Below are 13716 nucleotides of genomic sequence, written 5' to 3'. Positions count from 1 at the left end.
ACCAAGAACTGCTGTTTCTCTTGATGTCTCAACTTTGATTGCATCTACTAGCAACACCTTCTCGTTAAGGAAGCCTGAGGAGTCGACCTGCCGCTGGTGATAAGATTCGTCTTTACTCGTGTCTGTAGTGAATCTAATGAACGGTTGTGATGTGCTCAGCGTTTGCGAAATGAAACTTTTTATTGGGCTACCTTAAGCTAAGTGGCACCCATAAAGGCACAAATAAAAAACAGTCCAGCAAAGTAAAAAGCTGAGGTAAGAAAATCCACTTTTATGACAAAACACTACCTGCTATACCAGAACATACTACCTGCTGTTGGGCAGATTTTTGTAAGGCAATTGGCAATTTCTTCCTTTCTCTCTTCCCTTCCACTACTCCCCCTTTCTCTCTTTCTATTGATGGCTGTTCCCTCAGGGTCACACTCAGTTCAATATTGTAAAAGATCTACTTATCAATAATTCACAAATACTGACTGCCCACTTCACATGAAACGCTGCCTCCCTCTGTCTCTCCGTCTTCTCTTCGCTTCACTTCTCTCCAGCGCTGCCTCTCTCCCACAACTCTTCTCTTCTTTATTTTACTCCTTTGTTCTTCCCTCCTTTTAATCTCTCACCTGCCGTTCTTTAGCTCTCATATATTGTATCTTTCTGTTTCCTTCTGTCTGTATCTCTACACCTTTCTTCTTTGTGATTTTTCACCCTGTATGTCTTCTTCCTGCCTCCTTCTGTTTCCTCTCTGTCTGTTCTCCATCTGTCTTTTTTGAGGTAGGGAGGACTTCTGACTTCAAAAGCCATAAAGCTTTGTGTCAGATCCTCAACCTATCCTCTTCATGGTCTGCCTACACCAACATCCTCAACACTAAAGGCCGGAAATGAACACACAAAAAATAATAACACACATATCTGTGTAAGAAATCTTTAATAGCAACATTTCTTTCCTGTTTTTGACTGGAATCTGATCCTCTCTTTATTGATCCATTCAGTTGATTTGCTAACTCATTAGGGTGTCTGGTTAGCATCTCTACTATTAAAATAATATTGAATTCATCTTCTTCGTTAAATTATAATAAAACTGCACTTGAGCTGCTAACATCCTGATTAGAATTAATGACATTGTTACTCTACAACAGCTACAACCGGGGATGGGTTGGGGGGGGGGGGGGGGGGGGGGGCATTTCTCTTTTTCATTCATTCATTACATCCAACTCATGCAACAGTAAATACAAAGAACAACAGAACAAATCTTTGTTGTTTTTTCCTCATGTATGAACGCTATGCTTCAAGCATCGCTGTAATTTTTAAATTACAGATGAGGTGGAAACATGGAAACTACTGTAAATGTGGAAATGATGCAAATATAAATAGTTTGCTATGATTTACTTTTTATATGCATTGCTTTTCCACCATAGCTCTTGTTTTGACTCTTTTATATGTACAAAGTTTAGTTTCAACCAGGGAACAAAGCATTATAATATGTTTATGCTTCAGTTGTTCTGAGTTATTTGGTGTCTCTAAATGGCCTTTTTAGGAAGACGCCTAGACACACCCTTAGAAAAACATGTAAAATAGTCATTTTCTGTGGTACTGTTATTAAATTGGAACATGGACTTGGTAAGGCTCCATGCTGTCATCCCATTGTGTTTTCCAACAGGTCACAGCTATAGGTCATCTGCAGGCATCTGTTTGCAAAAAAATAAAAACTTCCTTCTTAAGTGTGTTCAAACTTCTTTCAAACTACCCTGATAGCATCAACTTTTGGGCCATATGTGGTATTTAACTGGCACATGTGGCTGAGAGATGGTATGGCACAACATATGTAGGCCAAATCATAACCACATACGTTTCACCATATCTTCAACATTGGGGGAATTTCTCTTCTGGATCACTTCTGAAATTGAGGCACTTGGCCCAGATAAAAGCATTGACTTTTGGGCCGCATGTGGTATGCAACTGGCACATGTGACAGAGTTTAGGCATGGCAAAATGCATGAAGGCCAAATCATAACCACGTACTTTTCGCCATACCTTCAAAATTGGAGGGAATTTCACTTCAGGATCACCTCTGAAATTTAAGTACCTGGCCCAGATAAGAACTGACAGCTTGGGACCACATGTGGCGTGGTACTGGCAATCATGTGAACTGACATGCATTGATGTTCCCCAAACATCATCCAAATGGTTTGCACCTGCTGCTGCACCTGTATGTTCAACTGCTATTGCAAGACAGATGAACTGGAGGGGGGGTGAATGAAAAAATATCTGTCCAGCGGCTGATCTTGAAGACAGTTGTTGATAGTTGGGTAAATGTGAGTGTGTTTATAGGAAGATATAACAAAGATATGAATAGAAATATAACACTGCTGTTGTCTCATGTGTTCTACTTTCTCAAGGCGTTGAAACCCTATGACGGTAACCGTTTCAGACAAGGAGGTGGAAGTACTGACGGTAAAGTGGCTTCGCCTGGCTGGTGACAGAGATGGTAAGAGGGAACAAAGATAAAAAAAAAAGCTGACATAGCTGAAAATTAACACTTTGTATTTGAACTCCATTGACACTCTAATTTCTCAAAGGCTTTTATCAGAAAAGTCATTGCCAGTGGGGCAATAACTTTTCACAGACCCTTGTTGAAAGGATTTTTTAAATAAATTACAAAAAAGAATATATGTTTTGTTTTTGTTACGTTTGTATTAGTAGCCTATAAAAGTTGTCACAAAATGCCACATTTGCCAAATTGGCAGTAAAATACTTTTATTAACCAAAGCTTAATAAACTACTATTTTTATTAACCTTTGCTTTATCAGGGAAAATCATATAGAAACAGGTAAATAGCCAATTTGACATATTAAATTGACATTTTAAAATAGTTGGATTTCTGTTTGCCTTAGGTATATTCAAAGTATAGACCATTGCTAAAATTCTGGGATAATATCAATGGCTATGTTATGGTTCAGTTAAGGTTATTATAGTCTTGGGCCAGATTTGACCTATCATTCATTTCCAAATGTGGGCCAGATCATAGGTATGGTGTAGTTTAGGTTCAATTCTGGGATAAGTACGGATTTTGGTCTGTCAGCCATATGTGTGTCACATAAGGCCTTGACAGAACTCAGCCATACAGATATTCCATATCAGGCCCAGCTATGAGCCATATCAACTATTTGTATTTGGCTTAGTCCTGGTAGAAGTCTGGCTTTGTTATGATTCAGTTATAGCTGTCGTAACCTTGAGCCGGATATGGCTCGTCATTCACTTCCAAATGGAGCTTAGGGTAAATTCAGGCAGGAAGACTATCTTTAACCATTCATTCATTTCCCGCTCCTCTCTCTCTCCCCTGCTCCTCCCGCTTTCACATCAGCTGTTTAGAGGCATCGCTGCTAGTTATCAAATCAGATTCCTCTACGATCCCTAACCACCAATCACGGCTCAGCTGTCAAACTTTAAAATCTGTTTCCCTCTCTGTCGCTGTTAGCTGTCATTCCAGAGCAATCATTGTGACCTCCTTCATCCTGTCCACCTCCACGGCCACGGCCACGTCACAGAAGTTAGCTCCTCTCCCTTTCGTCCCGGATCACCATCTCACCTTCTCCACTCTGTTACTTTGGCACCAGGCCCGAGGTCACCAGAGGCCGCTACCACTTTACCATGATCTACGCCTCTTCATCACCACCACCAGTGTCTAGACTCCATCGGGAGGTTATCCTATTCTATTCTCACATTCATCTCCTTCCTTCATATTCGGTGACATCATGATGGGGTCTAATCACCAAAGACTTTTCCAACTACATCTATCATGCTTGTTCAATAAACATCATTTACTTCATAAGAAATTGAGTCTCCCCTGATTGAAATGTGGGAAAGGCAATGTGCTATCAGGGTATAGTTATGGTTACCAACTCTCTCTCTCCACCTCCCTGAACTCGTATTTTCTCGTATTACTCGAGTGTAATTCAATTGCCAGAAAAGAGGCAAAACACACAATAAACAAAGTTAAAGATGATTTGACTGATAGCTTTTTTTTTTCAAATTTTCTATAGATATCGTGATAATATTATCATGAATTCTTTTGGCCACAATAATCGTGCTGTGAAAATCTGATATCGTGACAGCCCCTAGTTCAAAGTAGTATATTGTACTCATATTTCCAAAACAAAAGTCTCTAGATTTAACCCTGAGGTGGATCCTATCTGTGACAAATGCAGATGATGCAATCATGCCTTTGACTAGTTAAATTTTGGAAGTCAGTGTTCCAAACTCTCTGAAATCTTACAATGCCCCATCGAGCCTTACCCTTTGACTGCTGTCTTTGGCATTCTCCCACTAGAACTGACGTTGCCCAAAACCAAACAAGATGTTCTGGCCTTCACCTCTTTACTGGTGCAACACGCTAAAGTATTCTTATTTTTTACTTGCTTTTTTTATTAATTTATTTTTGTTTTGTTTTTAGTATTGTAGGTTTTTATGTCTTTATTTTAAGAAAAGAAAATGTTGAACTTAATGTATTTCATTTCACTTTGCTCCATCCCTCTTGAATCTTTCATGCATCCAACATTTCATCTGCTCTGTTAGAAAAGCTGGTAGTTCAATCTCAGGCCTTATTTGACTTCTCTCCCAAACTTTTTATGAAGAAAATTGAGTTCTCTATTCCAAACCCCCATGGGTATGTGCCTAATGGGTTTCATCTCTTTGACTTCTGACATAAGTTGAAAGTGAGATTTCTGATTCTGGCCGGTGCTAATTAGAGGAAGAATCTGCTGCCAGTGTGCCCAGTAGCTACAGATACTGAGGAAACTGGAGAGTTGAAGGTATTGGTCTCTGAGGACACTGGACGATGGGTGAAAGAAAGAGAGGAAGGGTCTAAATTGTAGTTAAGTAAGCCTCTTATTCAGTCTGAAGTCTGTGACAAAAACAGCACACACACACACATACGCACGCGCACAGAAGCGAACAAATGCACACACACAGACCAGAGATGCCTTGGGCATGAATACAATAGTGTGTCTCCTTTATACTAATTATCCAGCTCCCTCTACTTATCTGTCATATTTTAGGACAACATGAAAAGTGTGAAGATTAAAAATAAGACAGAGGGTTGTTAAAAGTCAGAAACTGTGGATGTGTGAAAGCTCATTATCCATGTGCTTTTAAAACACCTATCACATAAAATAGAGGAAGAATGATCTGCACTCTAACAAAACCAGAAGAGGTGCCTCTTAAAAGTCAGAAACAAAGTGGAGAGGAAGACGCATGAAATCCACTTAATTCTAAAAAAAAAAAAAGAAAAAGCACACTCAAACCGAGAAAGCAGGACATTACAGCTACATACAGAATACCAATTAGCAAACCACTGAGATCAAAGTCTACATCTAAATGGAGGATGTGAAATAGCCAACACCTGTGCACAGCTGGAGTTTGTTGTCTTGTTCATTGAGCTTCTGGTTGTGATTATGTAACTGTCTTCATTTGTTTGGGTGTTTTCTTTTTTTTTACCTGAGTGAACGTCCACGTGAGCTTCATGTGCTTGGTAGCTGCGTAGCTGCACTCCAGCAGTCTGGGTCTGCTGTTCACGTCCACCAGACATTTGTTGTCGTCGTCATCGATTGTCGGACTCAGCACTCCCAGGTGAAGCTGCTGGGAGCTGGTGTAGTACACATTCTGCTGGGAAACAGAAAAAGGAAGTGAGGAGAGAAGATGTTTCACACACGTTTGATGATGGCATGGCCCTCAAGAGCATACCTCATTCCTCCTTAGCTGTGGAAAAACATCATGATGTGGTGATAATTTGTTGGCTCTTGTCATCTTTATTGTGCAGTGTACAATTCACAAAATCAAGGTGTATTTTTGGGAGAATGTCTTGACAGAGTAGTTGTTATTTTAATGTCATATAGTCTTATTTGTATGCAAATGAATTTCAGCAACAATCAAAACCTCTTTGCAGCTTTGTATCACAGTATATGAGACTTTCAAACTTGAGCTTGTGCTCAAGAACCGATCTACTAGTGATTTCACACTAGTAGGTCATTTCAATCGGTCCAGACCAAGAGAAAAAAAAGGCCCATTGTTGCCTTTTAGTTCTGGTCTATTTCCTGCTCACATCTTTTCATAAATGAACCAGGAGGAGTAAATTTGATGTTTTACAGACTGACAGGTAACTCATCCCCCATCATCAGCGCACCATTACAACCCACATAAGGAAAACAAATGGTGATTGACAGCAAGTCATTCTGTGCCCTACTGTATGTGTTTCATTATTGTCTCTAACAAAGAGACTGATGATTGATTGAAACAAACAATACTCAAAACTGCAACTGGAGTTCAAATATCATGAATATAATATAATATGATGAGGAAGGTAACTTTTAAATGAGGAACTGCTAACACACCTCCTCAACCACTTAACTCCTTTTCACTTCCAGATGTATCATACTGAATGTGTTACCATGGTTACTGAATAATCTTGCATGATACTGTATATAGTTAACCCCATCTGTGTCTATTGATTGTGAAATTGCCAGAATACACACTGAAGAAGGGTGTCTTGCCTGAAACGTCTGTATGGCAGTATTATAAAGTCAAATTACAGTGCTGTCCTTGTCTGTCTTTTATATGATTAATTACACTGAGGATCCAGCACCCAGTCTTCAAGGTCTAATCGTTGGTTGAGTGCTTTGTATCTTATTTTGTTTGAACTGTTTGTGAACAAAATGTAACCAAAATGATGTACGGCGATGTCAACAGACTCACTGAAGCAGGAGCGACTATGTTTACTTTCTCGGAGTCTGAGTCCAGGAGGATATTGTTTCTACAGGTTCTATTCACTCCAGAGGCCTGTATGGAGTCACACACTGTTTGAGCAGCTTCGGAAAAAAGAAACAAGATCTCTACTTCACGGAACAGCGTTATCCCAATATTGGTGCAACAGCAGAATCCCATGGGGTCTACAGATAAACAAGGAACCTCCTCTTGGATGAGATAATGCAGAGTTTTGCAAAAAATGATGTGCAATACCAGTGTGTGAAATCTCTCTACTGTAGGTGTTCAGTTGGGTTAAAGGTGCAGTGTGTAGGATTTAGTGGCATCTAGTGGTGAGGTTGTAGATTGCAACAACTTGAATACCCCTACCCTTAAGTTTTTTTTTACAGGCATGAGAAGGATACTGTCACAACCTGTCTCCCCTGGTAAAAAGTTTTTCAAACCTGAGAGTACATTTACACCACAAGTAAATAATCCATCAGTGGAAACCTTTTGTCGGCTAGTGGAAAGAGATCTTATGGACTTGTGTACCCAGAGTAAACAAAAAACTTTTAATCTCTTCAGAGTCAGAGAGAAAAGCTCTAGCAGAGTTGATGAATAATGGGGACATTGTAATTAGCCATGCAGATAAAGGTGGGGCCATCGTGGTCCAGGATAAAACCCCATACATACAAGAGATTGAAAGACAACTAAGTGACAGAGATGTGTATGTTACGCTCAGACCCTACTTTAAAGTTTGGTTATAGCAAGATTGTCTTGAAACGGGTCTTAAGGGAGGGACAAATCAGTGAGGATGAATATAAATGAATGATTCAACACAGTCTGATATGACCTGTTATATCAACTCTTCCTAAAAATCCATGAGGACTTGTTACATGTTACATCCCCCAGGCTGACTGATCGTGTCTGTAGAAGGACATCTCACAGGGCCACTCTCTGTTGACTCTCATATCAAAGACTTGGTATATGCATTGCCTTCATATTTCAAAGACACTACAGACTTTTTGAATAAATTGAAAGACTGCCATGTGGACTCTAATGACCAATGTGGTTCTCCACCAAGACAATTTGATCTTATTTGGTTGTAGGTTGTAGTCTTTCACAGTACACTCAGACATTAGCAAGTAGAAAAGTCAAACAAACACTGATGAAGTAAACACTATGTCCTGGAGTAGCCTAATCCTTATTCAGAACAGGATTAGAACTGATTTATAGTTTAAATATAAGTAAATATTGTTTCTAGAGAAACAGCAGCAGTGTTTACAACAGAAAATTCACTATTTAAATTCAATAATATCTCAGTGGAAACAAATCTGAAATGTCAATAAAATAAATAATATACTTCTGACATCAAAATACTGATTGAAGTTTAGAAAGGATGAAGAACACAGAAATCAGCCAGCAGCTAAGTTTACAAGAGTTTGCCAAATTTTAAGATAGGTGGCAAACTAAGATAAACAGTTAGGCTACATACAGACAGCTTTTGTTTTAGCTTGTTCATAACAATTTGCTAATAGTCTAACCAGCACACTGTGGTTGTGTAAAACATACCAATGGTGGATGGGATATTAACATTAAATATTAAAAAGTCTTAAATATTAAAAAAGTCAAATTGGAGTGCTGTCCTAGTCTCTAATTTTTATGATTAACTACACTGAGGATCCAGCAGCCAGTCTTCAAGGTCTAATCGTGAGTTGAGCGCATTGTATCTTATTTTCTATGATACAGTATCTGTCATTGAGATTGCTTATATGATAGCTTCCTTGGCAGTTCACGATCAGCAAATGATAGAATTGTTGTTTATCACATGAATTCATGGCAGAATCACATATCTATGATAATAAAACATCGTGGTTGCCCCATGTTGCTTTGATGTATAATAATAAAATTAATATTGATACTAACATTTGTAACATAGTGACACAGATGGACCTTTCTATGCATTTTTTCATTCATCAAGATTGTAACCGCATCGCACCTCCCGTTTTATTTTCTACTGTTCTTTTTTTATCTTTTAATTTAGAATGTATGTCTATTTTCTTACTGTGTATGTATCTTTGATATATTCATACTGTGTGTTTTACAGAAATGTCAGAAAAGGGTTCTTTCTTCTCTGAGACAACGGACTCCTCTGCATTTTATAATAATGCACCTTTGCAAATGCCAAGCTGTAGCCTATATTCATGGTGGGTTCTGTCATTAGCAGTTGGGAGTCCTGAAAATAGGCTTTTTCTAAATTTTTTACCTCACCTGCACCTGCCAAGTCTCTGAACAACACTCTCACTTTTAATGTTGCAAGAAATAAACAGGCCACCTGTAACTGATCTAATTAAATAGAAAAACAGAAAGGAAGAAGAAAAGGAGGAGGAAATATTCAGTGGCAAGAGATGAAGAAGGAAGAAGAGAGGTCAAGGAAAGAAATGTAGATTCTGGCTAACTATTAACTGAGGAGGTTTTGCATACCTGAAAAAACAAAAAAGAAAACACAAGGACATGGTAATGAATGCAAATGTTGGCCCAGTTTTTAAGCATGCACAAACGTCTAGCTAGGTAAATCAAACACACCTTAAGCAGTTCAGGAATTTCAAACCATAAACTCAGACATGTATTTCCCCGAGTCTGACAGAACAGAGGAAGACGAGACAAAGAATCACAGACAGTCTGGCATGAGCACAGCAAACGAGAAGGATCAAGGTCGACATGAAATCCAAACAAGCAGAAAAAGTTGAGATCAAGGAGTAACAGAGGAGAAAGCAAAGAAACGGCATTTCTCAGAACAAACTTAAACACTGGCTGGGTGCTCCAACTGTGAGGGTGCGTGTTTCCAGAGGAGTGCGTGCAAGCTCTGAGGAGGTCATTGATGAGAATGATGACCATCTTGCAGGAACAGGACATCTCTAGATAGTCGCCGTTATCACACTGTGAACCAACCACAGAGCTTTTAAGCCTCTGTTTAAAAACACTCCGAGACAGACAACAGCGCAGGAGATGTGTGCATGCGCGTGCATACGTGTATGAGCGCGTTGAGTATGCGCGAATGCTTCAGAGTGAGGATTTGTTTGTCTACATGTGCGCTAATAAGAGCGGTTAAACTTGCATCTGTCAATACATTGATGCTCGGCTCCCAACAGAGGGCTTAATGCTATCTCCTCTCCTGTCACGGCTTCTTAAAACCTCTAATAGAAGGATTAGCACAGTGCTGTGTTAGACAGATAGCAATCTCTCCTGACAGACTTAACAAGCGTGGACAGAAGAAAGCCAGTAAGCTAGGCTGATTTTTTGGTGTTTAATGCGTACTTTTAGCAGATGACATTTCGATCTGAGGAAAATCTTTGTGAAGTCAAACAAAAAAACATAGTGTTTAGTGATCTAATCTGTCATTTCAAGTGCTGTGTGACATTTTCGATATAAAAACTGAACTTACAGTACAGCGCCAGGCACATACCGTACAAATTATGCTGCATGTTGAGAGGGGTCTTCTAACAGGGGACCATAGTTGGACTGTCAGCAGCAGCTTTCATGTAAAACAAGACTCCAAGTTCAGAGGCCCCTGAGGCTGCAGGATTTGTAATGATAAATAATTAATTCATCAAGCCTTCAAAGATTTGTCTAACAGGGAGCATGAATGCACTCAGAAAATGTCATTGCATTAGATTTAGATGTTTTTGGCGCAAGTGGAAAATTTGGCCTGAAAGCAGTCATGAATGAAATGTCAGGGGTTCACCGAAAACCTACAGTAAGCAACCTGTTTCAGAATATGAATATCCACAGCCCATTACCTGTCAATCTGACCTGTCGCTGTTAAGATATCTTACTTGATGCGAAGTGTTAAAAGGACGGACAGACTAACTAAAAATAATTTAACCCTCAACTGTGGAAAGTAAAGGGATATTTTAATAATATATTCTTAATATATTTATCAACAAAAACTATAAAGATTTTATAGTTGTGAAGGTATGATTATACTTAACGCCAGGCTGTGTTTTGCTGCCCACTCTGGTTGAAAGTTTCAGCACTGACTACACCCAGCACCACTGATAGGTGAAGCTGTCAGAGTGACGGGATGTCACAGGGTCCTGGAGTACATATGTACATAACTCCAGCAAGGTGAGAAGTGACATCACTGGAGGTCAACAAAAACAAGAATTTTCAGGTGATGTTAAAGGAAAAGTTCAGTTCAAGTTCAGTTTTTCAAGTCTGTCTTAAAACAACAGTCAGGTGTCCATATGAACAGTGAAAGAGGTTTTCCTCGCTGTAATAATTCCTCCTATTTATACTGGACATTAAAAGATTCCCTTCATGTGCTTTCAGTGTAAGTGATGGAGGCCAAAATCCAGTATGTCCACACAGTCATTTTGTGCAAAAATGCATTGAAAAGTTGATGTGAAGCTTATATGAGGCTTCAGCAGTCTGAGTTAGTCATATCAAGTGGATATCTGACACATTTACAGTCTTTTAAAGATCAAATTCCCTCTTTGTGTTTCCTCAGACAGTGTTTCCCTGTTGAGCTGAGGTGGAAGTATAGTAACAAAAAGAGGGACTTTGGCACTAAAAAGACTGTAACGATGAAAGATATCTACTTGATTTGACTCATTTGGACGACTGAAGCTTCATCTCAGCTTCAGATAAACTTTTAAATACATTTTTGCACAAGAGGAGGACTGTAGATTTTGTCCCCCATCACTTACATTGTATATGCATTATGAAGGGATCTTCTAATGGTCAGTATGAATAGGAGGAATGATTACAGTAAGGAAAACCTGTTTCAATGTTTATTTGGGCTCCTGACTGTTGTTTTAAGACAGACTTGAAAAATTGTGAACCTGTCCTTTAAGTTCTTCTTTAACCATAGGAGTGTCAGATCAGAAAACACTTTTAATTTTGCAAAAGCCGTCATGCTTATTGGTGTTCTGGAGGGCAGTTACAAAAGACATATTTCTTCCTTTGTCATTCAACTTGATGTGATTCCCACATATAAAGGTTTTCTTCATAATCACTAACTTAGTATCTTTGTGTTTACCTTGATATACTGTAGATGTTATTTTGTGGTCTCAATTTAACAAGCTTGTGTAAAAAAAACCCTAAATAGCTACAAATTATAAACCTTTCAAGATTCATGACAAGAGAGACTATTTAACATACAGCACTGTCCCCGGTGACCTTCTGTGATTCATAGCCTTTGTGAGAATCAACGTTCTACTACAGTTGATGTTTAAAATATGAAAATTATTATTTATAAAATGATCATTGTAAAGCAGTGATAACTGTTCTGCCCTTCCCTAATTGATCTTTCAAAGATAATGACACAGTTAACCCCTGATGGTGCTGAGCTACAACACACACAAACTTGTTTGCTACCTGGACGCCTTGTGAAAGTGACTATATGTTCTAACTGAGGCTCCTGGTGAGCTTATTACTGACAACAGGGGATGTCATTAGACAGGCTAATCACTGATGTTTCCCTCAGCCATCTGCTCTGGTGGCGAGAAGACAACACAAACACACACAAGCAACACACAACAGCTGCAAAATTGTCTCAGTACATAATGAAGAGGTTCATCCAGACGGGTGGAGCAGAAAGAGGTAGAGGAGGAGAGTTAAAGAGAGAGAGAGCAGACAATGAGGTTAACTTGAGAAAAGCTGTTATTTTTGTAGATCATATAATGAACTGACAAAAAAAAATGTTTCCTGTTTCTACTACTCTGCAGCTCACACACACACAAAGAGAGAGAGAGAGCTCATTACAGTATCTAACACTGATCAGATTGCTGCCGGTTTTAATAGGCTTACAGACACAGTCATTTTCAAAATGGATTACTTCAGTGAAACAACAACCATTACAATATCTCTGTTTTATAACCACCGCTTTTTAATGACCCGCAAAATTAACCAGCGGGTTCCTCTATCTTTTCCTGTTCGTGATGCCTCTTACATTTCTTTTTTTTTCTCTCTGTGAAAATAGAAGCTTGTTGGAAATTCACACCTTTGCGAGAATTTCTGTAAAAAAGATAGCATTTGATCCCACTGGGAGGTTGTGTAAAGAAATGTATTTTCTTTCCCGCTGATGAATAGACACTGACAACACATTCTCACAAAACAATTTTGTTAAAAGGTTAAAGTTTTAGAAAGTCCAGTGAGTGGGTTTCTCTGACGAACACACATACACACACACACGTGCTATTTGCCAAAAGTTTTTGAAGTCTGGTAATTTGAGTTTTGTTGTATCAAACCAACTCTCCAATTTAAGAAAATCATTAAAATCATAAATACACTACCATCTTTCTCCAAAATGATAAATCAATGTCTTCTTAAGTCTCTTTAAAGGGGACCTATTATGCTCATTTCCACCTCTATATTTTTATTGTGGGACTCCACTAGAGTGGCTTCATGATTCACAGTTCAAAAAACTCCCTATTTATCTTAAACTGGCCCTTTATACAGCCCCTCAGTTCAGCCTCTGTCTCTAACAGGCAGTCTTAGCTCCTGTCTCTTTAAGGCTCTTCTCCTGATGAGCCCACTCTGTTCTGATTGGCCAGCTTTCTGGAAGCTGCCGCGGGCAGCCGTATTAGACTTCTATTAAGTTACTGCTGATGAAAACCCAACATTTCCTGCTTTACTGCTTCATATTAAAAACTTGGAAATTACTAAATAACGGGAGACTTTTATCATGAAGAATTTACAGGAAATGTAATGTGTTCCTCACCAAATTAGTGGAGCTTTGTTAGTGGCACTAAAAACTGGTTGACACAACAACATATAGAGATATTTGGAGGTCTTTGTTCAGCAGAAAACAGTTAGAAATAATGCAGGGAGGAATAGTACAAGCAGAGACAGCCACAGTGATGATGTTTGATGAAGAGCTGCAGACAACCAGCACACTTTAAACAGGTAAACTACTTATTTTACTTTGCCTTGCTGTGTAAATGAAAAACACTCACAGTGTGCCAGCTCGACTTCAGTCATGGC

The 13716-nt window shown here is 39.0% G+C and overlaps 1 protein-coding gene across 3 annotated transcripts in view; it reads right to left on the bottom strand.

The window, feature by feature from the left end:
* Nucleotides 1–13716, bottom strand: part of LOC121897716 (polypeptide N-acetylgalactosaminyltransferase 18-like) — a 183215-nt gene that overhangs the window by 12941 nt on the left and 156558 nt on the right. For 2 of the 3 annotated variants that reach the window (XM_042412409.1, XM_042412411.1), the window contains exon 10: nt 5488–5655. In XM_042412409.1, the coding sequence (XP_042268343.1) occupies nt 5488–5655 (168 nt within the window). The remainder of the gene's footprint in view (nt 1–5487; nt 5656–13716) is intronic. The other variant, XM_042412410.1, reaches the window with a different exon arrangement.

Source organism: Thunnus maccoyii, chromosome 5, assembly GCF_910596095.1.
Source record: "Thunnus maccoyii chromosome 5, fThuMac1.1, whole genome shotgun sequence".
Lineage (NCBI taxonomy): Eukaryota > Metazoa > Chordata > Actinopteri > Scombriformes > Scombridae > Thunnus > Thunnus maccoyii.
The sequence above is the reverse complement of the archived record's forward strand: the minus strand, read 5'-3'. Positions and strand labels throughout refer to the sequence as shown.